Source organism: Protopterus annectens, chromosome 1.part1, assembly GCF_019279795.1.
Source record: "Protopterus annectens isolate FY-2018-M chromosome 1.part1, PAN1.0, whole genome shotgun sequence".
NCBI lineage: Eukaryota > Metazoa > Chordata > Ceratodontiformes > Protopteridae > Protopterus > Protopterus annectens.
This window is the reverse complement of record NC_056726.1, coordinates 837009663-837037132: the sequence shown is the minus strand read 5'-3', so window position 1 is coordinate 837037132 and position 27470 is coordinate 837009663. Positions and strand designations below refer to the sequence as shown.

The window sequence follows — 27470 nt, the reverse complement described above, 5'->3', positions numbered from 1 at the left end:
GGTGGAAGACAGAGTGCTGATATTATAAGGTGTGATTAGTAGTGCCCCGCAAGATTATTGAACAGGAAAGAGTGGGAACAGCTCAGGCTGTGTAAAGGTAGCTGTGTCAGAGATGGGTGGGATGGGGGTAAGGTAGAAAAGTAAAAAGGAGCTGAACATAGTAACCAACACAGCATATCCAGTGAAAGCAAACAGTGCAGTAAAAAAGGAACTCCAGAAAGATAGGAAACTGTTGAGACCATATAAGAAAATTAGGGTTGAAAGGTAAAGAGAGGGGCAACCAAAGAATTACTAGAACAGAGTAGATACTTGACAGAGCAGAAAAAAATAAAAAAACAAAGGCAGCATAAGCTGTACTGGAAATGAGAAAATGTAAGACAAGAATGAAAAAGGTAGATGAGAGTGGGTGAAATTTACGAGAAAGAAAGATGAGAGGGTTATTAAAAGAACAAAGGGGCCAAAATAATCTGTGCAGCAAAGAGAATGCTTAAGTAGTGCTTAGATGAAGTAGACAGTAGACAGACCAGATTGAACATTACAGTTAGACAACATGAAAAGAAAGAGACCACCTTGCCTTAGCATCCAGTCTCCATTTACAGTAAGCTGCGTACAGTTTAATTACATCCTGAAAGTATCATGCAGCATTAACTGTGTTGCACACAGATTACTTGGTAATGATATATTATATGTAAAAAAAAAAAATTATCCTCAAACATATGCAATTAAGAGCAAGCATTTCCTTGAAAAGTACAAGTTATAAAAATGAGTATATAACACACAGTCAAATACTCATATTATCAAAAGGCAAAACATTAAGCATAACTTCCCAAAACTCAACATACAGAAAAACATAAAACACTTTTTTTTCTGTACCTCCCACACCCCTTGCTAATTATATATACTAACTCTAAGATCGCATTACCGTGGTGAAAGGGAAATTCCCCGATTCCACATGGTAGTAATGTCTCACACAGCCAGGACAGCTGATCAAAACTTGATGCTCCAACAAGGCAGTTTTTTTTTCTGTGTGACTGAATGAATTTTTGATAACAGATATTTATCACAAAAGTATATGTATGTATCAAAAAAATCAAACACACACAGATAATATCAGACAAATGGCTCAGAGTCAGCATGCATCTGATTAGAGCACAACATATAAGGAAAGCCAACAATGTAATCTCATGAACTTAGTAGAACTCAGTCACATAAAAAGGCATATTAAGCAAATAGAAAGGCTCCAGAGGTTCCTAACCAAGAATCATGTTGGCCTAAAGTCCTTGAGTGGCCAGAAGAAGCTTGTAGTGCTGTCCTTTTAGACAGCTTCTTTTGGGCTGTTGTGGAGTGATCTATGCCTTGCACTCCACACCATTAGGGATCCCTTCCTCCTTGATCCTCACTATCTTTGCAAATTAAATAGCTCCATTAATACCAGTACTAGGGACTTAAATCTTCACCAGTGCATAAATAAAACATGCTGGAGAGAGAAATTTATTACTCAGAGTCTACCTCCGCCTCTGGAATACACTTCTCCTGCAAGTTAAACAAAGTGATCCCTAGTATCCTTTAAATTATACCTGGATGATTTGATGGGCCCTCATAATTTTACTGTGGGACTGACCTGCTTTGCCCTTCTTGAGAAGGGTAAACAGCATAAGGGTAGATATGTCTGAATCCAGACCAGTAACGTGTGGTGTGCCTCAGGGCTCTGTCCTGGGGCCCCTCCTGTTTGGCATATACTTCTCAGAAGTACAGGCAAGCACGGAAGGGCTGTGGCTGAATAAGTTTGCGGACGACTGCAAACTGGGTGCTATAATAGAGTCTCCGGCTGAAATGGAGATCCTCCAGAAGGGCCTAAATGAGACTAATGCATGGTGTCAAAGCCATGGTCTCAAGCTAAATGCAAAAAAATACGTAGTAATCCCCTTTGGAAAAAACAGAGTACCCGCAAACTACAACATAGGAGGTAATCCCTTGAAATCTGAAGAAGAAATAAGGGATCTAGGGACCCAAGTAGATAGTCAGCTTTTCTTTGATAACCATGTTGCCAAAGTGGTTAGAAAATCCTTCTGTGTGACCCATTTGATCACGAAAGGGTTCGCATCAAGATCTAAGGATGTAATAGTGCCCCTCTACTTCCCTCATCAGACCCATTATTGAGTACAATGCACCAATTGGAATGTACCTGGCTAGACATCTCCAGCAGCTGGAGAGACCACAGAGGCACCTAACCAAGAGGATTATTGGCCTCAAACAGTTGCCCTATGCAACACGATTGAAAAAGCTAAGACTGTTCTCTGTTGTATACTGCTTTCTCAGAGATGATCTCTGTCTAACGTACAGAGCCATGTCCAACCCAGAATTGTTGAACATGCTCCATCTTAGCAAAACCAAATCTACTCGAGCTACATGCTCTAGGGATATAAACCTCAACACAACAATGAACAGAACATGCTGGAGGGATAGATTCCCTTCGCAGAGACATCCCTTACTATGGAACAGGGTCCCAATCTACATAAGACAGAGCCCCTCACTATCACTCTTCAAGAGGAACCTTGATGAGTGGATGGGTAACAGAAAGTTCACACCGGGGATCACACCAACAGCACTACTAGATAGGGGCCAAGGGTACTAGCTGCTAGTACAAGGATCTAGGGAACTACTAAAGGGGCGGTGAATACCGCACAATGTGGCTGGGCTAATATATGCCTTCTGGCAGATAGCCCAGTACCAACCTATGAACCTATATTGGCAAAAAAGCATAAATGGTCTTGTGACTCGATTGCCTTGTATTTCTTGCGATCCTGTTTGCTGGACCATTAGCCCTAGCCGAGCTTGCACTTAACCTTAAGCTTGGCTTGAGATGACTCTAGTTAATCTGCCACTGCCACTAGTCTCCTCTAAGCGAACAGTAAAAACCTATACTCACCCCTCATGATTTTAATGAATAAATTCTATCCCTCAACCCTCCCTTCATATTAGTAACTGGAAAGAATACATTCATTAATTTTGTCCTGCATGTTAGAATCATCTTCCTGTTTCATTGCAGAAGAAAATTAAAGAAGATCATGGATGTGGGTAACTCCGGTACATCTCACACATCTCATCCTAAGGCCTGACATAATAAAAAAGGGAAAAACTGTATTGTACTGCTATTTGTTATAAAACTTCTTAGCATGTGGCTTTAACTCTTCTTGGTACTATATATCCTTATTCCTGTTGCATCCCACATCATTTTGTAATATGGTTATTACTCTTGTTCTGAATTGCAACCTTTGATGCTTGTATACAAATCATTTATCTGTATTTATTCCCGTAGTGAGATGTAAAAATTAATGATTGGTTTGTAAAACTATTTTTTTCTGCTCTCTTGAGCTTGGGTAAATTGATTTCATGGTTTACAGCTATGGCATGTCTGCAAAAGAACTTGATTAAATTGACCATTTGGGCACAGGAGGATAATATGCCAATAAATACATCAAAAAACTAAACATATGAGATTTGGAAGCTATAAATTGCAAAGTGAATATTTAATGCAGCACACAGTGATTGAAACTGTAGATTCACTTAAGGACCTGCATATATGAGAAGATCCAGCTTTGTGTTTTTCTAATCATATCGACCAATTGGTCAATGATAGCTATAGAAATATAGGTTGTATAAAAAGATTTATTAAGCCTAGGAAATTAGAAATGATGAAATCATTGTTAGCTACATTAGACCCAAAACGGAGTATGGAATAACAATATGGAAACCTTATAAGAAAACAAGCATGAGTAAACTGGAAAGAGTACAGCAGAAATATACCAAGATCATCCATGGATGTGAAAATTTCATTTACTATGAAAGACTAAAATATCTGAACTTGTATAGTGTCTCATATAGACATTTAAGAGGAGACCTTATTCGGGTGTATAGGGCATTTAGTGATGACTACCTGTGGGAATGCAGCAGTAGAGAATCATCCCACAACCTATGTAGAATATTATATAGGAGTGAGAGGCGTACTAATTGGTTCTTTGAGAGAGTAGCTGATACATGGAATAGCCTTCCAAATTACATTATAGCAAGATGCAGTTTAAGTATTTTTGTAAGAACAACCTGGACACTTATTATGGGATTAACTGTTTTGGTATATTGGCAGTCTAGAAGGTCATTATTGCCTGTGCCTGAAATATTTGTATGTATGTGTAGCTTAAAAGGGCAGCTGGGCCGATTGACCCATCCTATTACTAAACTTACAGATAATCAAATAACTAAATAAAAGGGCTGAGGAACTAGAAACTGACCAGTAACTGCAGAGTTAATGGAGTGGAAAAAGTGACAGCCAATGGCCTTGGTGTGTATGAGTAACTGCTTGGGAAAACTGTGGTATAAAACTGACACCTGCTGTAAAAATGCAGCTGCAGTACTTGTCTGGAAGAGATTTTTGCATACTTTTTTTTGTTCATGTTGAGTACATGAACAAGCCACTTGTTTTGTAATGCTTGACTGTTATTTCTGGTTTCTGTTTCTGTAGGATGCTCTGACTGATCTCTCAGCAGAATGTGAAGAACTTCCTGTAGAGGGTGTTCCTGGGAACTGCTGTGCACACAAGGTATACAGTTTATTTAAAATAAAACATGCATGTATTAAGTAAAACATTCATAGTGACCACCTGGTAGGAAAATATAAGCATTCACTGGTGATGAAGGTATGCTTATTTCACACTGTAGGTGCCATCCCTCAGATAAGGCATTAATCCAGAGCCCAGCTGCCTGGTCTGGTAGCACATCATTTAGCACTAGTGTAGTTGTTCTTCACTCGGGCACTGAGCAGAACTACTAGGCTGACATTTTACAAGGCTTTTACCCTAACCACAGGTGAATACCACTGCGGTCTGCTATTAATGACTGTAAATGGAAATTTATAAAAAGTTCAGTGCTGATAGTAGCTTCCTCTGAACTAATGTAGGCCCTTCATAAGCTGCCACTCACCCTAACCCCCACCAGCTGTAAGTTTGGACTGGTGAGGAGTAATACCTGTAAGCAAGAACAGAAAATAAAATGTTTAATTATGATGCAGTCATCTCAACATTCAGACATTGAAAATGGAGACAAAAGCTCTTACAAAGTAAGTGCATATGGCAAAAATTGGGCAGCAGATAAGTATGAAATTTGCATACCTAAAAGCATAACTCCTAACTTTTCTGATAGAATAATAGGATACCACCACTCAGAAACACAAATTTAAAAACCAGAAGTGACAAAATAGTGGAAAAATACTACAATAAAAAGTAGTGTGGTTTAAAATAAAATAATACAAATATATTGTAAAAATGAAATGAATAGAACTGTTTTTTTCAGCTCTTATTGTCACAGAGCTGCTTCTCTGCCTTTAGTCAGAAGTGTTACATCTGAATCTAGTAGCTCGGTCTGGTGGTACATTGGATTGGCTGGCATAGATTTTACAGTATCAATTTAGGTTTTACAACATTGTCAGTATTGATATGTTGCTCTTCCCAGACCGAACCTGAAAATGGTCCAGCTGGATCAGAGATGTACCCTAGTTAACAAATGGAAGCTAACTAAATAAGTAAATACGTACAAATAAAGTACTGTTTTATTATAAGTTGTAGTTGCCTGTTTTATAGGCTGAAGAAAGGCTGGTGACTGTTCCACAAAGAACGCCATTATCCTCATTCATTTTGATTGCTAGTAATTATGCATATTTTGACATTTCATGGCTGGCTTAGCTCTGTGTTAACTTTTTGGAACATGCTGAGTGCTTGTTTTTACACTGATCAAATGTGTTAAACAAAGGAGTATTAGCATGAATCACCTAAAGATAGGCATTCATGACTTTGTAGGACTGTTGACCAGTATTTGAGGAAACATTCATCTATTTGAGTGGTGATTGTGACATTGCTGCTGCGGTCACTTAAGTCACTGATTTGGTACATGGCAGATTCATCTGTAAGGTGCCTGTATTCCACCCTTGATTAACAAAATCCATCATGACTTCCAGTGCTGTCGACAACTGTTAATTCAAACTGTAATTTCAAAGAAATGCCTGGTAAACTCCCAATATTTTGCATTACAGTCACTGATAGATTAATTATTTTTCATTTTCAGAAGGACTGCAATATAAGATGCTTTCTCTTTTTTATATAAGACAGGTGTGCTCAATAACAGTCCTACCAAAGTCATCACTATTTTCACACAAACATGTTGCGACATCAGGCTCATTGTTCTGCCTGTTGTTATTTTTTTTCAAAAAATATTCTTAAGACATTTTACAAGAAAACAGTAATACACAAATACACAACATCAATTAGCAGATGTAAATGAATATATATGAAAATAGACACGTATACTATATACAACAGATCCCAGATAAACAATAATACATGTAATGTCAATCCTAGCCACAGATGTAATAAAGGAAATGAGCTGAAGGAAAAGAAAATTAAATTAAAAACACCAATAGGTAAGTATCAACCATGTGACATTTCACAATGAAGAGATACAACTGAGAAATGTCAAAGTGAGCTTAAAGGATAGGTCCATAGGTAAGTAGTAGACAGTCAGTCTGCAGATCATTACAAGCCTTGTTAAAAAACCCTATTCAAAATTTCCTTATAGCCTCAAGGAGGGCATGGCAGGACAGGATACACTGGGGTGAGTATTAGGCTGCCCATCATCTAGCAGAAATTAAATGGACTAGATAAAAGACTTTCTGAACTTCTGTGGAGACATTAAGGTCAAATGATATCAACAAGAGTGCCTAAATCCCATAAAAAAGTATTTGCTTGAAGTGGTGCATCACCTATATGTTAAGTGAAACCGTTTTGTTTACTAAAATTAACTATGCTTGATTTTTTTTTTTTTTTTTTTTTACATTTAGCTTGATACCATTGTCCTTGTACCAGTTGTTAACATGATCTAACAATTGCTGGAGCAATTTTAAGTCAGCTGAAGATCGAATCACAACACCCGGTTTACAGTCAACTGCAAACTTGGTTAGCAATAGGCAAGGAGTGCCTGTATTTAACTAAATAATGGAAATGAAATAGGAGAGGGTCCAAAAATGAGTCATACAGTGTACCACTGGCAACCAGTTAGCTGTCCCCTGCACAATATAAAGGTTTGTATTTAGATTTACAAGCCTGTCATTAATGCCTGCATGGAGAATAGTGTCAAAGGCCTTGACAAGATCTAGATATGCTAGATGCACTGCATAGCTGTTATCCACTACTTCAGTTACTTTTTTTCAAAGAAATTAGTAATGTTAAACAGGTAGGACCATCCTTTAACAAAGCCATATTGATAAGGGTCCAGGAATAGGAGACGTTGCGTGTTTAGATTAATGAAATATGAGATAATGTGCTCCATAGCTTTACATATGAAGCTAATGAGACCAATGGGCCTAAAGTTACTAGGTTCTATAGTTGGACCACCCTTATGTAATGGCATTCCAGTTACTGTTTTCTAGACTTCAACAATGTAACCAGTGGAGAGACTTAGATTAAAGAGGTCAAGTAGAGGTTCAGAAAGGCCATGTTTGGCACTAATAATCAGGCAACCTACTTATGTTGTCAGGGTCCATGGATGAAATATTCTCAGTTTTTGAGAAGGTGGGTAGTACTTGTTCAGTAGTAATTAAAGGGGGTGGCTGTGATTGTGGAACCTGTGTTATGGCTGTGGATGGAGTAAACTTTGCAGTACATTTGTTAGCTGGGATACCAGCTATTTCCTTTGGGTAAAAGAGGGCAGTGCTATTGTGGTCTAGCTCCTAACATTATTTGGTTTTGTTAACTTCCTGACAAAGTTTAAGAACAGTTTGCAATTATTTTTAGTATTTGTGGCTATTTTAAACTCATACTCAGCTTTGAGCTTTCTAATGATTCCCTTAAGTTCTCAGTTTGCTTAAGTGTACTCTTAAGATAGGTAGAAAGAGTCCTCTTAAAAGCATAAAGCAGATGTTCATCATAATGATCACTGCTGCAGTAGCCTTAGCTATATGGGTTATATCTTGACAATGATACAACAATCGGTCAGCTTCTAAAGCTTCAGGACACATTCCACATTCTGAAACCCTTTTAGAGCTTTCTTGCAACCGAAGAGAGCACTCCTCTGCAGGCTTTTGAGGACCGATGTTCAGCTTGTGCTGTTCCATTCCTGGGCAGATAACTTCTCTTTGGGGAAAAACCTTCCACATTTAAATATGTATTGTTTAATTGTAGTTTCCTGGTCAGGAAAGTTAATTTTCTACTAGGAGTTTGTTTTACTGGACTGCCTCAAGACTTGTGTATTTTTAAATGGGTGTGCAATTTTTCCTGTCAATTTAAAAGTTATAAAAAGTAGTTGAAAAACATTTTTTATGTGGAGAATGTATTTATTTTACTTGTGGGGCTGGCAAAGTTTTAAGTGTTTTTTACTGTGTTTTACTGGGAAAAGAGAGTATTTAGAACTTTACATTTTTACTGGCTTGTGCTGCTTGTTTTTCCAAGGAAATTGGCACCATTTTGGCCTGACCGTGGAATAAACTACCAGTCCTATGGTCAGTCCTTCTTCCAGCCACATAAAGAAAATGTTAAGTAAACAGCCTTTGCCACCACAGCAGGCTAGCAGTTTGCTTCATCCGTAGGTGGGTTACTCTGCTGTAGCCAAAGTTTGTTCCTCAGGCCACTCATCTTTTACCCTCGATCCCTGTGGTGTACCAACTTGCAGCCAGTAATGGACAAGGAGTTAGCCACATTCTCTGTGGCTGTTGGGGTCCCCTCAGTGGGTAAGGGAGAGCCAGTCTTGTTTGTCCTGAGAGAGGGAGCAGGGATATTTTCCTGTTTAGTCAGAATGTTGTGCCCGTCCCTGGGGTAGCTGCTGCTTTTGCCTTTAACAACACTGTTGGCATATTTTTCTTGTCAAAACGAAATAAAAAAATAAACATGTATCTGCTTCTGCTCAAATTTCCCTGGGCAGGAGTAGTTTACTAGATCTGACTCGAGGTCTAATTCAGGCAGTTGATCCTTCTTATATAAGGTGGTTGCTGGTAAAAGAAAAAGGGATGCCTCTTTTCCTGAAGAGATTCAAGGTTCTGAATCTGGACAGGAAGATGAAGAAACAGATGCAAGGTTTTCTTCTCAGATTTCTGATTTCGATTCAGAGGAGAGCCCGGTATCTGATTTTACCTCTGGGGGGATTCTCTTTCTCTTTATCTGAGACTGTTTCCAGAATGTGCCAGTGTTTTCAGTGGGAAAACACAACACTGAGGTTTTTCAGAGCATACTATGAGCTGTTGCAAATGGAATTTCCAGAACCTTCACCCATTACCCCAGTACTGGAGGATGTGTGTTTCACTGCCTGCAATTTTCCTGATAGCTAGCTGCTCCTAAAATGGCAGATAGATTGTAAGAAGTTTCTCAGTCTTTTACATTTTTATATACTCATCCCAATCCTGACTTAGCAGATATATCTTTAGTTAATTCTACTGTTTCTAAACATTTAGTTATTTCTAGTCCTAAATTTTCTGGCAAGTATGGGAACATAATTGATGAGTATTGTAAAACGTGTATGCGTCTGCAACTTAGATTTTCAGAATTTTGAATCGTCAGGCTCATGTGTTAAACTTTATTCTGACTAATTGTGAAAGTATGAGGCATGTTTTGGCTGCAGTTTCTTCTTGTAAGGAAACATCTGCTTTAAATTTAGTTCCTTCCATCTCATAGGTCAGAGCTCATTATTTACAGTGTGTTTGTGACTCTTTTGAGACTTCTTCCAGGGCTATGGTCACTCTTACTGTTTGAGGAGGTTTGCCTGGCTGTGTGAAACATGTGTTTTGAGTTCTCCTTTGGACAGAGATTTAGTTTTTTGTCCCTATGCTGCAGAGGTCATCAGAAACTGTGATGAGAAGAATAAGCTGATATAGGGACTATCTCACATTTTGGCACTCATTTCCTAAATTTTCCAAGGAGTTCTCTGCCTCCTCATCTAGTTTTTGCACGAACAAAATAAACAGTCTCAGCTAAATGCTGAGAAGCAATGGCAAGATGGATCCAAAAAGAAGACAGTAACCCCCATAACAAAAGATAGTCTAATGAATCAGAATGACTATTTAAGGGACCATCTCCCTCAGCCCCTACCCTGGCAGTCCCTTTTCCCTTCCACAAAGTCTGAATCTCCACTTCTCTCTCTGACACATGGGTTCTAAAGTTCATTCATCAAGGTTACATATAGCAGTGAGAGGAAATTCCTCCATTCCGGAGGTAATTCCCCGTCCTTTAGTCTATGTTGTCTCAGGGAGTTAATAGAGCCAGTTCCTCTTTCACAATTTGGGAAATGCTTTTACTCAAGGAAGTTTTTGGTACCAAATAAAGACAATACCTATAGACTAATTATGACTCTTTCCTTTCTAAATGTGTGATAGTGCCCTAGTTCAAAATTCTTTCACTTCACAACCTGTTACCCTTCTTACTAATTTAAGTTTTCTGGTAACACTAGATTTAAAAGATGCTTATCACATCTGTTTTCATCCAGATTTCAGGTGTTTCTTAAGGTTTTGTGTGCCTGGATAACATTATCAGTTCTGTGCCTTACCCTTGGGACTATCCACTGCACTAGGAGTGTTTAGAGAGTATCCAGCTTCGGTCATAGTTTATTGCAGGCTACAGGATATCAACATGTTTCCATATTTAGACAACTTGCTTATCTTTTCAGAGTCTTTTTCAAAGTGTCAGGAATCTCACACTTTGGTGAAAGCTCTGTCACAGAAACTGGGACTGCAAGACAACATTCAAAAGTCATTTTTGACTTCATCATATGGGATTGTGTTCCTAGTGTCTTTTAGACACCTCAGTTCAAAGAGCTTTTCTTCCACATTAAAAATAGATGTATGTCTAGATCTTTTTCTAGAGTTTTCCACTTGGAATTCATTCTCTGCAAGGGAATACCTCAGGATTTTCTCTGTCATGGCATCTATGATTTTTATGATACACCTGCCAAGACTCCACATGAGAAAGCTACAGTCTCTTTGCTCTTAGCACCAATATCCATTATCTTTTCAAATTCTATTTCTGGAATTTGTCAGAAGAGAAGTCACTTGGTAAAGACAGCAACTATCCCTTAATCTAGCCCCCCCCCCCCCACACACACACACACTCCAAATCAGTCGGTCTCCACAGACTCTTTGCTTTGGGAGCAGTTTCAGGACTGATAAAAGTACAAGATGTGTGAGGCACCAAGGATAGATACATGCACATAAATATAAAAGAGATGCTTGTTCTAATCAAGGCACTCAACTTTCTGAATTATCTTTAGTCTCCTGGGCCTCTTCAGGTTGTTACAGATACATCAACAAGCACAGGGTAACCAGGTCTTACTCACTTTGCAAACTAGCCATGTTAGCTTGGGATAAAGCTTTACAGCACAGTCTCACTCTACAGGCATCCTACATCCCTTAGACCAAAATTGTGTGGCAGACTAGCTGAGCAGGACTAAGGCAGACCCTTATGGATGGAAACTAGATCGGAGTATTCTAAGATTTGATCCATCTGTAAGGAGTTCCTTAAGCAGACCTCTTTGCCTCCTCTCTGAAAAGTCAGCTGGAAAATTTCTGCTCCTGGACTCCGTGCAAAAAGGCCTGGAAGACCGATGCCTTTTCATTTCCTTGAACAGGAATATTCCTGTATGCTTTCCACCCTTTCCACTGACAGAAGAGTAGATGTTCTTCATGTTTCACTGTTGCAGTCATTACATTTGGGGGTAATCTGCTGGCAGGTTGCCCTCAGTCGGCCTGAATTCCAAAGTCTTGGGACCTGCGTCAGTTGCTGTCTCCTCTTCCATGATGTCAGATCATCAGGGGTATAAAACAAACAGCCGACACCATTTTCTTTAATTATTCTTTCCATGTTGTGCCCGAAGCAGAAGAATTTCGTAAGTGCCAGTCGGCCGACTCCTGAAATATTCGAGTTTGAGTTTCAAAACCGAAGTCTTCACTAAAGCTAAGTACCCCATTGGGGAAACTTTTTTTCTTGCTCCATACTGATGTCAGAAAACGTTAATAATTGTATTACTTGTGGGAAGCAAATACCTCATAAGGATTTCCATTTATACTGTATTCCTTGCCAAGGCCCTGATCACAACGTGCCTGGCTGTCGGTTTTGTGCTAGATTTAACCAACACACTATTAAGCGTCGGTATATTTTTGCCTCAAAGTATTTTGGAAACAGATTTAACTACCCAGAAATGTCGTCGGATAGCAATCCAACTACCAGAGTACATAAAAAGAGCAAAGAAAAGGACAGAGCGAGACAGTCGAGGACCAAAACCGACGAAGCTTCTCCTAAGCCAGTCGCCGGTTCACCGGTACTTAGTGAGGCGCTTTCGCAGCCCCTGATACCCGCTACTTTCGAGTCACAGGCCCCTACTGACACCCATGTGGAGTCCGGCATGCCGCGAGATACTCAAAGTTTTGGACCCACAGATGTATCTCCCTCGGATGGGTCTGGAGCCGCTGAGCAGGCACCAGCTTCTGAGGGTGTATTCAGGCCTCAACATTTTTATATCAAACCGATGACAGCTGCAAAACCAAAGACAAAAGCAACTTCTAAAACTAAAAAACTGACGCATGAGCCACATGCACAGGCTTCTATGCCTAAAAAACAGATGATCAAAATGGCTGAAGACCTTATTACCTTGATCAGGGGTTCCCACCCCCTCCAGATAAGAGGCGTAGGCAAACACTGATTATGAATCTTCAGATCAGGTTTCTGTTTCTTCTGAGTCCTCTTCTGATCAGGAATTATCTATACCTCCCTATGAGGATTCTGATGCAGAGGAGTCTATACCATCTGCATCAGCTCCTGAGGATTATTCATTTGGAGAAACCTTGCATACTTTGAGGGAACATTTTCACTGGGAGAGTCAAGACTTCTCAGAATCAAAAAAGAGGCTCAGGGATTTCCTTCTTCTCCCTCAGCACAGGCCTTTAGCCATACCCCCTGTTTTAGACATTGTGGATGATGTGTTTTCTGAGTCAAGTTTGACCCCTGATTCCTTACCTCTGGCTCTCAGCAAGCCTGACAGATATTACAGGGTCCCTGACTCTCACAAATTTTTATTTAGAAACCCTGCTGCTGATCCTGAAACTATTTCACAGGGTCCAAATGGAATTAAAGCCTCAACAGCAAAAAATCCTACCCCCTCTGACAGATTCAAGGGCACTGGATAGATGGGGAAAAAGGTTTATACATCTGCAACCTTGGCAATTAGTGCCTTAAACTGCCAGTTTCATATGCTCAAGTATCAGCAGCATGTTATGGGATTGCTGAAGCAGAAAATTATGTTGATTTCTGAATGTGCAGAAAATAAAGAATTGCAGGAATTATTGCGTGCAGCTGAACAGGTTGGAAAGCATACTTTGCAATGTGGTTTTGATTCCTTAGAGAGGCCTCCTGCTGGGCTGCAGTTACTGGATCTGTGATTAGGAGGCATGCCTGGTTAAAGGAACAAAATTTGCCTGATCATGTTAAAGCTAATTTACTAGATGCACCTTTACAGCATGATACTCTGTTTGGTATTATGGCAGAAGAGGTTTTAAAGAAAATGGAAGACAAAGCTAAGTCTATACAAACTGTAAAAGACTTCTTACAAGTGCAGCCACCAAGATTCAGTAGACACTGGCCTACAAAAAATTGGTCCTTTCCTGTGTCAAACAGAGCTCAAAGGGGCACATCCAGATGCCCTAAGGGTTCCAGATACCAGGTGCAAGATTCATACAGGTTAAAGCAATGGGGTGCTTCTACCTCCAAAGCTGGAGGAGGTAAAGCACAAACCTACAGAAAACAGTCCCAATGACTTCCCTCTGCCTTCACCAAGCACTTATCTTTTGGCAGCACCCCTAGGGGGAAAATTAGCACTTTTTGCTCAAAATTGGCAGTTAATAACCCAGGACAAGTGGGTGCTAAACATAGTATCACAGGGATACAGATTCCATTTCCCTACTCTGCCAATGGCAAACAGATGGCCAGATCTGCCAAAAAATCAATGGGCAGAGGCACAAAAACAGGTTACGTCCCTCATGGATATGGTGGCCATTCAACCAGTACCAGAACAGGAAAAAGGACAAGGTTTTTACTCAAGACTGTTCTTGGTACCCAGAAAGGACAAGGCCTGGCAGCCAGTACTGGATTTATCGATTTTGAACACATACCCACACATTCCAAAATTCAAAATGCTGACTTTGCAGCAGCTTCTGCCCATGCTGGGCAAGAATGCTTGGCAGGTGACATTAGACCTAAAAGAGGCATACCTGCATGTCCCAATAAGACAATCGTGCAGAAGATACCTCAGACTCAAGGCTGGCTTAATGCAGTACCAATTCTCTGCACTGCCCTTTGGCATATCTACTGCGCCCAGGGTCTTTACAAAGTGCCTGGCACCAGTGATTGCATTTTGCAGACAAAGAAGTATACAAATATATCCCTACTTAGACGACTGTCTCATTCAAGCAAGAGAACAAGGACATTCTTCTTCAACATCTGGCATTTGTGAAAAGGCTTCTAACATGCCTAGGGTACACAAAAAAACGAAAAGAAATCACAACTGGTACCCTCTCAAAAGATAACATTCCTGGGTGCAAGCTTGATTATAACTGTCCAGATGGCTTACCTCACGCCTGACAAGCAAAGGCAACTGACTACTTATTTCAAACTAATGGCAACAAAAACCCAGTTATCTGCAAGACAAAGTCTGCAGGCTTTGGGCTTCATGGCATCCTGCATCCTACCGATTCCATATGCAAGACTGCATATGAGGAAACTTCAATGGTACCTAAAAAGTTTATGGAGTCAACATTGTCACAGTCTGGAAACAATGATTCCTCTCCTTCCCTGCCTACAACAGGAGTTTCTATGGTGGGCAAAGGCATGTCACCAAAACATGGGATGGCCCCTCACTCTACCCCCTGCCAGCCAAACTTTAACAACAGACACATCAGATTATGCTTTGGGGGCCCACATGGCGGGAAGATGCATTCAGGGCATATGTACCCCAAAGCAAATGCATCTACATATCAACCAGGAAGAGATGGTAGCTGTTCAAAATGCCCTGACAGCCTTCAAGGACTTACTTCATCCAGGACAACTACTGATAAAGACAGACAACAGCACAGTCATGTGGTACATGAACAAGCAGGGGGGCATGCACTCATACCCCCTTTGCAGATTAACCATGGCACTGTGGGACACAGCTTTGACTTACCAAATACATCTTCAAGCTCAGTTCCTGCCAGGAAAACAAAATACTATGGAAAATGACTTAAGCAGAAACCTTATGGATCCTCACGAGTAGAAACTAGATCCACAAGTCTTCAGCATGATAACAAAGAGATGGGGGTGCCCAGACATAGATCTGTTTGCCTCTCCCCAAAATTACCAATTGAAAAGATTCTGCACAAGGACTTATCACAGACAAGCATAGAAAGTGGACGCCCTATCCTTCATCTGGAAAAACCTATCAGTTTACACCTATCCTCCTCTGCCTCTTCTTCCCAAGGTCCTTCTAAAAGTCAGACAAAAAAAACCAAAGATGATACTAATTTCTCCGGACTGGCCCAGCCAATGCTGGTACCCAATCCTAAGGAACTTATCTCAATACCCAGCTTGGACCTTACCTCAAAGACCTCAACTATTGTCCCAGCAAAACAATCAGATCCTGCACAATCAACTCAAGACACTGAACCTGGCAGCATGGCTGATCATATAGTTATATAAACAACACGTCTCAGTAAAGCTGTGATGGATGTCATTTTGGAAGCCAGAAGGCCTAGTACTAGAAAATCTTATGCTTATAAATGGAAGAGATTCTGTGCTTGGAATCAAGCACAAGGAACTGATACAGCAGAACCAAATATTCCTCAGATATTACAATACTTGACTGAGATGCTTGACAAAGGCCTATCTTTCTCATCAATTAAAATCCATGCCTCTGCCATTTCAGCTCATTACAATACAGAGCCACCAATCTTTTCTCATCCTTTACTAAAGCAGTATATTGGAGGAGCCAAAAATTGAAGGCCTCCTAGAAGATCACCAATACCTGCATGGGACCTCAATTAGGTGTTGGAAAAACTCACCCTGCCTCCATTTGAACCAGCTGCTACTGCTGATATAAAGTTCTTATCATGGAAAACAGCTCTGCTACTAGCAATTACTTCAGCAAGAAGAGTCACAGAGCTACAGGCCCTCATGGCTGTGGAGCCTTTTATCATATTTTACCCAGACAGGGTGTCTCTGAGGACAAATCCAACATTTATGCCTAAGGTGTTTCCAGTGTGGCTCTTAACCAAACTATTCATTTGCCAATCTTTTATCCAAATCCGCAAAGCAGGGGGGAGAGAATTCTGCATTCCTTGGACATACACAGACAGCTAAGATTCTACTTGAGCAGGACTAAAGCTCTAAGAAAAACTGAGCAATTGCTAGCGACATATGCTGCAGGATCAGAAGGAAAGGCTATTTCAAAGTGGATAAGACACTATTCGTTTCTGCTACTTACACCATGGTAAACCTGTGCCCAAAGGCATTAGGTCTCATTCCACTAGAGCTGCAGCTACTTCAGCAGCCTTTCTCAGAGGAGTTCTAACCAAAGACATTCTAGAGGCTGCTACTTGGAGTTCTGTCCACTCCTTTACAAAGCATTATCATTTGCCTCTCTACTCTTAAGTCCAGGGCAGGCTTTGCCACTGCAGTTCTGCAGGGCCTTATAGCCGCACCTAATGCTGTTTAGCTCCAGCCTCCCAGCCATAGCTTTGGGATTCTACCCAAATGTAATGACTGCAACAGTGAAACACGAAGAACATAGTACAGTTGTGTACACTTACTGTAAATTTAGATGTTCGAGTGTATTCACTGTTGCAGTCCAGGTTACCCGCCCTCCATCCCCCCTTTCATTCTGGAGTTTATCTTTCCTTCTCTATCTTCTACAACCTATGTGGTGTATTTGCTTGTAGATGAAGGTAAAGTTTATATTGATGCATGTATATATAGTCTTTATACATATATATTTATATTTGCTACCTTTTTGGGGGCTCCTGACATCTGGGGCAAGAAAAACTAAAGAAAATGGCGTTGGCTGTTTGTTTTATACCCCTGATGACCTGACGTCATGGAAGAGGAGACAGCAACTGACGCAGGACCCAAGACTTTGGAATTCAGGCTGACTGAGGGCAACCTGCCAGCAGATTACCCCCAAATGTAATGACTGCAACAGTGAATACACTCAAACATCTACATTTATGGTAAGTGTACACAACTGTACTTTCTTTTTTTTCAAAACAGGTTTATTGTTTTAACATATAAGAGAAATATCATAACAATTTTATACAAGTAATTAAAAATAGGTATTATTATAATATTCAACAAAACAACTAAAGTATTTACAAAGACATCCACTACAATCAGATCAATTAATTAAACTAAAATACCGTGCTATTGAAATTAGAATTTTTTTAACAAATTTTGTAAATTATCCCATACAATATAATATGATGTTTTTCTAGTTGTTCTCATTCTAATTGTGCTTATTTCCATATGGCACATTATATTCATAACATTTTTAAATTCATTGAACGAAGGAGGTGTATCTGAAATCCAATTTCTAGTAGTTATTTTCCTGGCCACTGCTAGGATAGACCATAACAAGGGAAGCTTAATCTTTTTAACACATTGAGGTACAGGTGTGTTGAATAATATAAGAGACTTAGAAATAATGAAATTATCTGTAAAAAGAGCCTGCAAAAATTCATTAATTGACTTCCAGTATTCTTTCAACTTCATACAGTCATAAAACATATGAGCCCAGTCAGCATTAATTTCTACATTACATCTCTTACATAGATTATCTTTATTATTTATTTTATTCATCATCAAAGGTGTATAAAAAGATCTATGTAAAAATTTCCATGTATAAAGTCTCCAGACAATGGAAGATGTAGTTCTATAAGCAGATTCCAATATATATTGTTTATCTTGTTGAGTTGGTGGGTCCCCATTAATAGAGGTGAAATAATTCCAGTATGAATCTACACTGTAAAAGTTTCTTGTCTGATAATTTTATGTATATATGAAAGTTTACCTTTATCAGAAACTTTATGCTGTAAATTTAATATCAAGTAATCAATCAGTTTTGGAATAGATTCTTTAACTGTTATAGACATTAGATCTATTCGATCAATGAGATGTTGTCTAAAGATCTGAACCTCTAACCAGCAAGTTTCTCTTAGATCAAATTCTTGTTTTAAGAAATCTAGATTTTAACTTTATTATCAGATATCAGCTGATACCAGTACTTTAGATCATTATCTATAGCTAAATGAGCTCCTTCAGAAGTAGATGACATAAGCATACCCTGAGTATACATTATAGGGAATACAATAAAATTCCATTCCCTATACTTAGGGTGCATGAATATAAAGTTACGATAACTAATAATAATATTTAATGGGTAACAAACCATATGTTTAGGTGTAATAGGTGAAGTACAAAATTCCTTTAGCAACCACAACATGGAGTTATTTACAATCATATTTTTATGTGTTAAGGAGATTTTCATGAAGTGCATACTAATTAGCTCCCAATAATCTTTCCATTTTGCGATATATGACTGATCTATTAATAAAGTAATAACTTTTATAATAGAAGAGATAATATATAAATTAAAGTCTGGAAAAGAAATACCCCTTGAGACCAGCTATTAGTATGTTTCTTTAATGCAATCCTAGGTCTATTAGGTGCCCATAAGAAATTTAACATTAGTGTATTCAGTTTCTTGATAATTATTTTTGTAGGTGAAAGTATTATTGATTGTATTAAGTATAAAATCTTGGGGAATATTATCATTTTAATAATTGTAAGTCTCTCCTCCATAGTAAAAACATATTATTCCAGGTATTAAAAGATTTTGTATATTAAGAAAACAGGTATTATAGTTATTATATATAATAGATTTAATATCTTTAGATAGTATTATACCTAAATAAGTTATCTGACCTGAATTGGGTACATATTTAGTAAAATCACTAATGAGAATATTTTTTCGTGTATATATAGGTAGTATTTTAGTTTTTTCTTCATTGAATATTAAACCAGAAATACTTTTAAAATTCATCATTTTATCAAATAAAGACTGCATAGAAGAATTAGATCCTGCTGATGTAATTAGAACATCATCTGCAAAAAGTTGAATTTTTGATGTTGTATTTTCGTCTATTTCAAAACGCTCTATGTCAGTACTGTTTCTAATCAAATTAGCCCAAGGCTCCATTACTAAAGTGAATAATAGTGGAGAAAGTGGACATCCTTGCTTTGTACCTTTAAGAATGGGTATTTTTGTGAAACATATGTTCCTACCTTAATATAAGCCAGCGTTCCTTTGTATAAATGCTCAATTAAATTTACAAATGCATCAGAGAAGTTTGTGCATTTCAGTAAGGTAAACAGATAGTCCCAACTTACTGAATCAAATGCTGAACCTATATCAAGACTAATAAGTGTTAAATCTTTCTTTTTCCTATTTGCAAAATCAATTAATGTTAAAGTTCTTCTTATATTATCAAAAGTATTTCTATTTACAATGAAGCCCGCCTGATCTATATCTATAATGCCGGGATGATTGTCTTCAATCTATCAGCAAAAATACTCATAAACATTTTATAATCAACATTAAGTAATGAGATGGGTCGATATGAAGAACATCTAGTTGGATCTTTATTAGGTTTTAAAATTGGTGAAATAAATGTATATTGCCAAGATGGGGGTTATTAACTCAGTTTGGGCCAAAATAAAAACCTTATGTATTAATGAATATGTAGTTTTAGAAAGGATTTTATATATCTCTGGTATAATACCATCATTACCCGGTGCTTTGTTTGATTTAAGCTTATTTATTTGTGTAATAACTTCTGTATATGAAATACTCTTGTCCAATAGTTTAATCTGTTGTTTATTAAGCTTTTTATTCATGTTTGTGGTTATAAACTCCTTTATTTTATCTTTAGGTTCCATGTTAATGTTGTTATGGTTAATCTTGTGAAAGTGATTTCTAAATTCATCCAGTATTTCTGGTATACTAGAAACATTCTTCTTTTTCCTTAGAGAAAAGATTTCTTTGATATGGTTTTGTTTATTCAATCTTTTTGTTTTATTTTTAAGTCTATGTATTTGGGGCTTATTGAATAAGACAAAAACTTGTATTTCTCTAAAGTTAGTTAAAATTTCTTTGTATTTCTCATTTAGTTTGTTTATTTCTTCAATAACTTTCTTGTCCATAATATTTTCTTTATTATTATGTTTATAAGAGTCTAATTTACTTTGAATTATCTAACAATTCCTTATCCCAAGATTTCCTTTTATTATTATACCATCTGATACTTTGTCCATATAGATATGATTTTAAGGCATCCCAAACATAGACAATGGAGACTTCAGGAGTATTATTTATGTCTAGAAAATGTTGTACTTCTGAAAGTATATATTCTTTATAGTCTTTTAGCTGAGTTAAGTATGCTGGAATCCTTTTGATATGAACATTATGAGTATTTTTTATCATGAATTCAAAAACAATTGAGTTATGATCAGATATAGGACATGAAATGATTTTGGAATTAATTAAATCTGTTACCATCTGGTTAGAAATAAAGACCCTATCTATTTTTGAATAAGTTTTGTATCTGTTAGAAAAAAAGGTGTATGGTAATGATTTTGAATCTATCTGATTATTAATATCATTCAAATGATAAGAATTAGCAAAATCATTTAAATGTTTTGCATTAGATGTAATTCTTCTTTTCCTTATAGTGGTAGTATCACTTTCATGTAGTATACAATTAAAATCACCAGCTAAAATAATATCCCTATAGAGAATGATATGATCTTATCAATATGATGTTTCACTGTATTAATACCAATTCCAGGTATCCAATATACATTAATTAAAGTGTAAGTCTTCCCATTAATTTGTATTGTAACCATACAAAACATTCCTTTGTCATCCTGAAAAGACTTAATGGTTTTAGGAATGGGCATACTTTTATTCCATAAAATAGCCACTCCTCTTTTTTCTGAGTGTGCTCTGAACTAACCAATACTGTATACTTATTAGTGGCTAGTTTATCAATATCTTTTTTCAAGAGATGGGTTTCTTGCAGGAAGACTAGATTGGCCTTGTGTAAATTAATGTATCTTATTAGGCTTGCCCTTTTACACGGATTATTCAATCCATTAATGTTTAAAGAAATTCCTTTTAAAGATGTCATTTGGCATTTTAAAACTCAAGAATCTTATGATCAAAATAACAAATAACAAGATAAATAATGTTACATCTCCTCTTTTAGGTGTACCTTTAAATATAGCTGTATTTATTAAATCTCTTATGGGATTTTGTATAGGATTCAATTTTGTTTGTAGTGACAATGAGTGTACAAAATATATTGTGGATGTCAAAACTATATACATATAACAATGAACAAGTGAAAATAATGTAAGGATTAAACCTTGCATCCAGCCTGGAGTTGAAAACTCCAACTTAGAGTAGTATTTACTACTCAAGTTAACCCCCTACCCTAAGCAGCAGTACCTCAGCTACCACCTTATCAATTTAATACTAGTTATATTTAACTGAGGTTAACAGTTTTCAATTCAATTATCTATCAAGACAAAACTACACATTTGGTAAAACAGCATCATATAAACTAAAATAAACTTTTTTTTTTTTTAAAAACTGTTCATACTACTATATAGATCTATGTAATATATAACACTTGTATTCAAATAGCATTCAAATAATCTTGATGTTAGAAATCAAGAGGAGAGAAAATTAGGTTCTAACATTCATTTAAATCAAAAACTTTGGCTAATATGATTCAGACATTACATATATTAAGATGCATCTATTTTCTGTCATGTGAATACTATTAACAGCTTCCAAAAAAAAAATCTTGAATTGTTTGTATATGAGCATTTACTTAAACTCATTATTGTCAATAGAGTAAAATATTGTATTCATAAAAATTATTATAAATCATATTGCATAGTTATGCAAATTCTCAGAAACACTTGCATTATTAAAAAAAAAAAAAAAAGCCATCACACACATACACACAGACACACACACACATACATACACACACACATTCACATACACACACACACACACACACATATATATATATATATATATATATATATATATATATATATATATATATATATGATCTCACTGAGTTATGTCCTTGTTGAGCACTATCCTACTTGCTGTCCCTAGAATAAATCTGTCTGCTTTATAGAAAATAATGCACAGCAAACACATTTTAGTAACCAGATTTTACAATCATGCTAACCTACTGCTTTAAAATATATCACATGACATTTCTTCCAGAATAGAATTATAAAATTGTTTATGCTTGTCAATCAGATGAATTAAATGAATTATAATAAAGTATATGTTTGGAACAGAAGTTTTTAACACAGATTATTATGCTGCTAAGTAGATTTTCATAAACATTTAAATAAATGTTTCATTTTCTATGCCTTCTAAAATAAGACATTTACTTACTACAAGAAACTACATCATTTAAACTCATTATAACTGACATTTTATGAATAGAGTATTTTTCCTGAATCTGTGGTGTGTCAGTATGATAACTAGGTCAGAGGTTATACTAACTGCTTTCAGTTTCTCTGTGAGAATTCTGTGAGTTGAAGCTTTTGAATTAGTTCATGGACACTGTGCATGAGACAGCCCACATCCCAGATTGTCTCCCTTAACATTTTGGCGGGAAACTTATTAAAACTTGTGGCAAACATTCATTTTGTCAATAGAGTAAAATATTGTATTCATAGAAATTATTATAAATCATATTGGATAGTTATGCAGATTCTCAGAAACACTTGCATTATTATATAAAAAAAAAGCCATCACACTTACACACACACACATACACATACATACACACACACACACACATATATATATATATATATATATATATATATATATATATATATATCTGATCTCACTGAGTTATGTCCTTGTTGAGCACTATCCTACTTGCTGTCCCTAGAATAAATCTGTCTGCTTTATACAAAATAATGCACAGCAAACACATTTTAGTAACCAGATTTTACAATCATGCTAACCTACTGCTTTAAAATATATCACATGACATTTCTTCCAGAATAGAGTTATAAGATTATTTATGCTTGTCAATCAGATGAATTAAATGAGTTATAGTAAAGTATATGTTTGGAACACAAATTTTTAACACATATTATTATGCTGCTGTTAAGTAGATTTTCAAAAACATTTAAATAAATGTTTCATTTTCTATGCCTTCTAAAATAAGACATTTACTTACTACAAGAAACTACATCATTTAGACTCATTATAACTGGCATATTTTATGAATAGAGTATTTTTCCTGAATCTGTGGTGTGTCAGTGTGATAACTATGTCAAAGGTTATACTAACTGCTTTCAGTTTCTCTGTGAGAATTCTGTGAGTTGAAGCTTTTGAAGTAGTTCATGGACACTGTGCATGAGACAGCCCACATCTCAGATTGTCTCTCTTAACATTTTGGCGGAAACTTATTAAAAACTAGTGACAAACATTCATTTAGTAGTGTAAATGCATGTAAACATGACAAAACCTTCACAATGTATTCCACAGACCATTACAGCCTCTTACTTCTTTTCAGAAAGAGAAACAAATTGAATCACAGCTTGCCATTAAATCTTCAGATATTTTGACTGGTTATGAAACAAAACATTATAACTAACATATTTTATGAATAGAGTATTTTCCTGAATCTGTGGTGTGTCAGTGTGATAACTATGTCAAAGGTTATACTAACTGCTTTCAGTTTCTCTGTGAGAATTCTGTGAGCTGAAGCTTCTGAAGTAACTCATGAACACTGTGCATGAGACAGCCCACATCTCAGATTGTCTCTCTTAACATTTTGGGAAACTTATTAAAACTAGTGACAAACATTCATTTAGCAGTGTAAATGCATCTAAACATGACAAAACCTTCACAATGTATTCCACAGATCATTACAGCCTCTATGTAAGTGAAATTAAGCCCAAAATTACCAACAAGCAATAAAACTCAACATTCTTCTCCCAACTCAATTTTCATACAAATCCTATTATTCACTGTGCCCACACAATCAAAAGCATTTCTATATATTAATAAAGAAAAGAAAAATAGAGTAGAAAATAAAAGGGAGTGAGGCAGAAATAAAAAATGTAAGAGAAAGCTGTAAGAAGTATATACAATGGAATGTTACTTACTGTTTATATTAATAGAGTTAAAAATAAAACATATTATTTACTCTTATTTAGTTCTGATTATTATTAGTTAAAGCATAACAGATTATTTACAAACAGGCATAAGCAGTATAATCAAGAAAGTATAATTAGAAATAGCATTTGAAGAACTTATAAAACTTTTACAAGGAATAAATATGTTATTATTCTATTAATGATATTTTCATTACTGTTCTCTCCTGCCCTCCCCCACCCTTTACCCACTACATAATCTAAATAGAATGTCATTGTTTAAACAAAGAAAATAATAAAAGGAGAAGGAAAAAAAGGTAAAGATAAAAAATGTATCAAATTACTAACCTTACTTCTTTTCAGAAAGAGAAACAAATTGAATCACAGCTTGCCATTAAATCTTCAGGTATTTTGACTGGTTATGAAACAAAACATTTCTTTGCACATAGAGAATAACTTTGATTAAATCTTTTCCAAAATATTTGTGGCTTTCTGGAAATGCAGGAACTATATTCAAAAGATTAATAATGAACTAAAATGATGAGAGAGAAAAAACATATAACAAATCATTTGTTTTTAGTCTCTTCTTCTTCTCTGAAGTCTTCCACGAAGCTTCAGTTGCCAATCTCTTTAATGAAGAACTAGCCCATTCCATTTCTTCTATTTTATCCAAAATCCTTTTTCTTTGACAAACAGTAAAGCAGAGTCTAAATCATCGAAAACCTTAGGACCATCAGGAAGGAAGATTTTAAGCTTGGCAGGAAACAGAAGGTATGTTTTAAACTGTGCTTTTTAAGCTCCCTTATTAGTGGCAGAAAAACTTTTCTTTTAGCTATTACCATGGAAGAATAGTCATTGTCAAAACGCACAGTTGTCTCATTAATCTTAACAGGAGCTTTAGCCCAAGCAGATTTAAGAACCATCTCTTTATCAAAAGATGATAGAAATCTAACTATAACTGATCTAGGATATTTTTGTTAGAGTTGGTATTAGCTATAGATCTATGTGCTCTTCGATACCAAAAGAGAATGCTTCTGGTAAGTCTAAAGTTTTAGGGAGCCAAGTTGTTAAAAAGGAAGTAATATTGTTACCTTCAATATTTTCTGGCAGTCCAAAAATCCTAATGTTATTGCGCCTAGATCTATTTTCCAGGTCATCCAGCTTTGTTTGTAAATGTGTATTTTGTTTCAGCAGAAACTCAATGTTGATTTCCTCTTCTTGGATTCTATTTTCCATGTCATTCACAGCTTCTTCTATGCCTGTCATCTGGTTCTTCTGTTGTTGCAGGTTTGTATGTAACAGGTCTATTTGTTTTGTATTTTTTCTATGAAGGTGTCTATTTTAGTATCCATTTTATCAGTAAGTTGCTGGATTATAATTATCAGAGACTGAAGTTCTTTCTTGATGCTGGAGTCTTGAGAATTTGTCTTACTGGAACTCATTTCAGACTGATAAACTGACAGGAAAATTTCCACAGTGATTTCTGACAGGAATATTGTTAAGATTTCCTTTCTTTTTTAGATATAGTTCAAGAACTATATAAAACAAACGTATTTAGAAAGAAAATTACTTCAAAAATTAATTTTTTAAGTAATTAATTCCTGTCAGTGTAATGAAATTGGTGGAGCTGAAGAAATCTGCTGCTATCCTGTGTTCATCCTTCGCAATCCACAACTGTACTTTCTGAAGATTCAGAAGAATCCCAAAAGGTTGTTGTGGTGACTCCCTTATGGCCCAAGCAGCAGTGGCTCTCCCTTCATTTGAAAATGGCCAGATGCAGTTACCACAAGTTTCCTTGCAGAATGAATCTAATCACATGATACACCCCAACCTCTGTCAACTTCATCTGACTGCCTGGGTGATGAGGTCTTAATTCCCTTTTAGGCACCTGTTTACTGAGGACATGCAGGTATTAAGGGAGGCAAGAAAGCCTGCTACTAGAAAATCATATGTTAACAAATAGCTAGTTGGTGCCAACAACATAAACAGCACCATTTCAGGGCCAGTGTTTCTCTGGTTTTAAAATATTTGTGTGAGTTACAGCCCTGTGGCCTTTCTTCCATCAAGTTCATTTGTGGGCCATTTCAGCATGCCTGCCCATGGATTCCCTTCTTTTAGTGCAGTCTCATGTGAAAGAGATTTTGTATAAGAGACCTCCAAGAAAACTGGTGACTCTTAAGCCAGGACAATGGCTTTGAAATCTCTCATAGCTCTTTTCATGCTAAATACAACTCTGTATTATATCATAGCCAACTGCTGTACCCCCTTCATGTTACCTGCTGCCCATAAAGCATATCTAAACAAACTTATATCCCTCCATGTCAAGCCTAATACTTCTCTCTTCTCTTGGGTGACTTCAACTATCCCTCCATTAACTGGAAAATGTGTAGCACCTCAAATAAATACACACAAAGATTCCTTCATTAATGCTAGCTCCCCTAGACAAAGTCCAGATGAGGAGTTCAAAAATATTTGACGTAGTTCTTGCCAATATTGCCACCCTGTGCTCAACACATATAGTTACCACATCACTGGTCAAAGTTGACTACTGTTGAGTAATGGTCACTAGGAGTGTAAAACCTTACAAAACCCTCCAGCCTTTACAGACTCAGGCCAACCTAATCCAGCTAATTGATAACATGGTGAAGTTTAAGTGCCCTCCTCATCTCAATAACCCTGTCTCGCATGCTGCCATGTTTGTTGAGAAGTGACCTCTGTCTAGCCTACAAAGTCTTGAAAGATCCAGTCCTGTGTGACCTCCTGCATATCAAAAATATTAACACCCTGAAAACCCACTCGAGATCATAACTTGCACTGAAACATAAATAGGACATGCTGGAAAGATAGACAGATATCCCAGAGAATCCCTCTTTTATGGACTAGACTTCCTTTGTCTGTAAAACAAATTAGGTCCCTGACTCTAAGCATAATCTGGATGAATGGATGGGCACTTGTAAGTATACCACAGGTCTGGCCTCTCAAATTGTCATTGCAAGGGGGGAAAACTGGGTATAAATTAGTCATGTCAATGTGTACCTATAATATGTGGGTATTGTGGCTAGTCAGCTAATGGTCCTCTGGATCAACAGCTTAGTATTGACATATTAACCTATGAATTAAAGCAGACAAAAATATTCTTTACAAAGTTTGCAGTCACAGA

The 27470-nt window shown here is 36.8% G+C and overlaps 1 protein-coding gene across 1 annotated transcript in view; it reads left to right on the top strand.

Moving 5' to 3' along the window:
• The window catches only part of DAGLB (diacylglycerol lipase beta), a gene marked incomplete in the record, with an annotated part of 1624905 nt that overhangs the window by 1163157 nt on the left and 434278 nt on the right, over positions 1–27470 (top strand). The window contains 1 exon segment of the mRNA XM_044078626.1: positions 4520–4597. Coding sequence (XP_043934561.1) covers positions 4520–4597 — 78 coding nt within the window.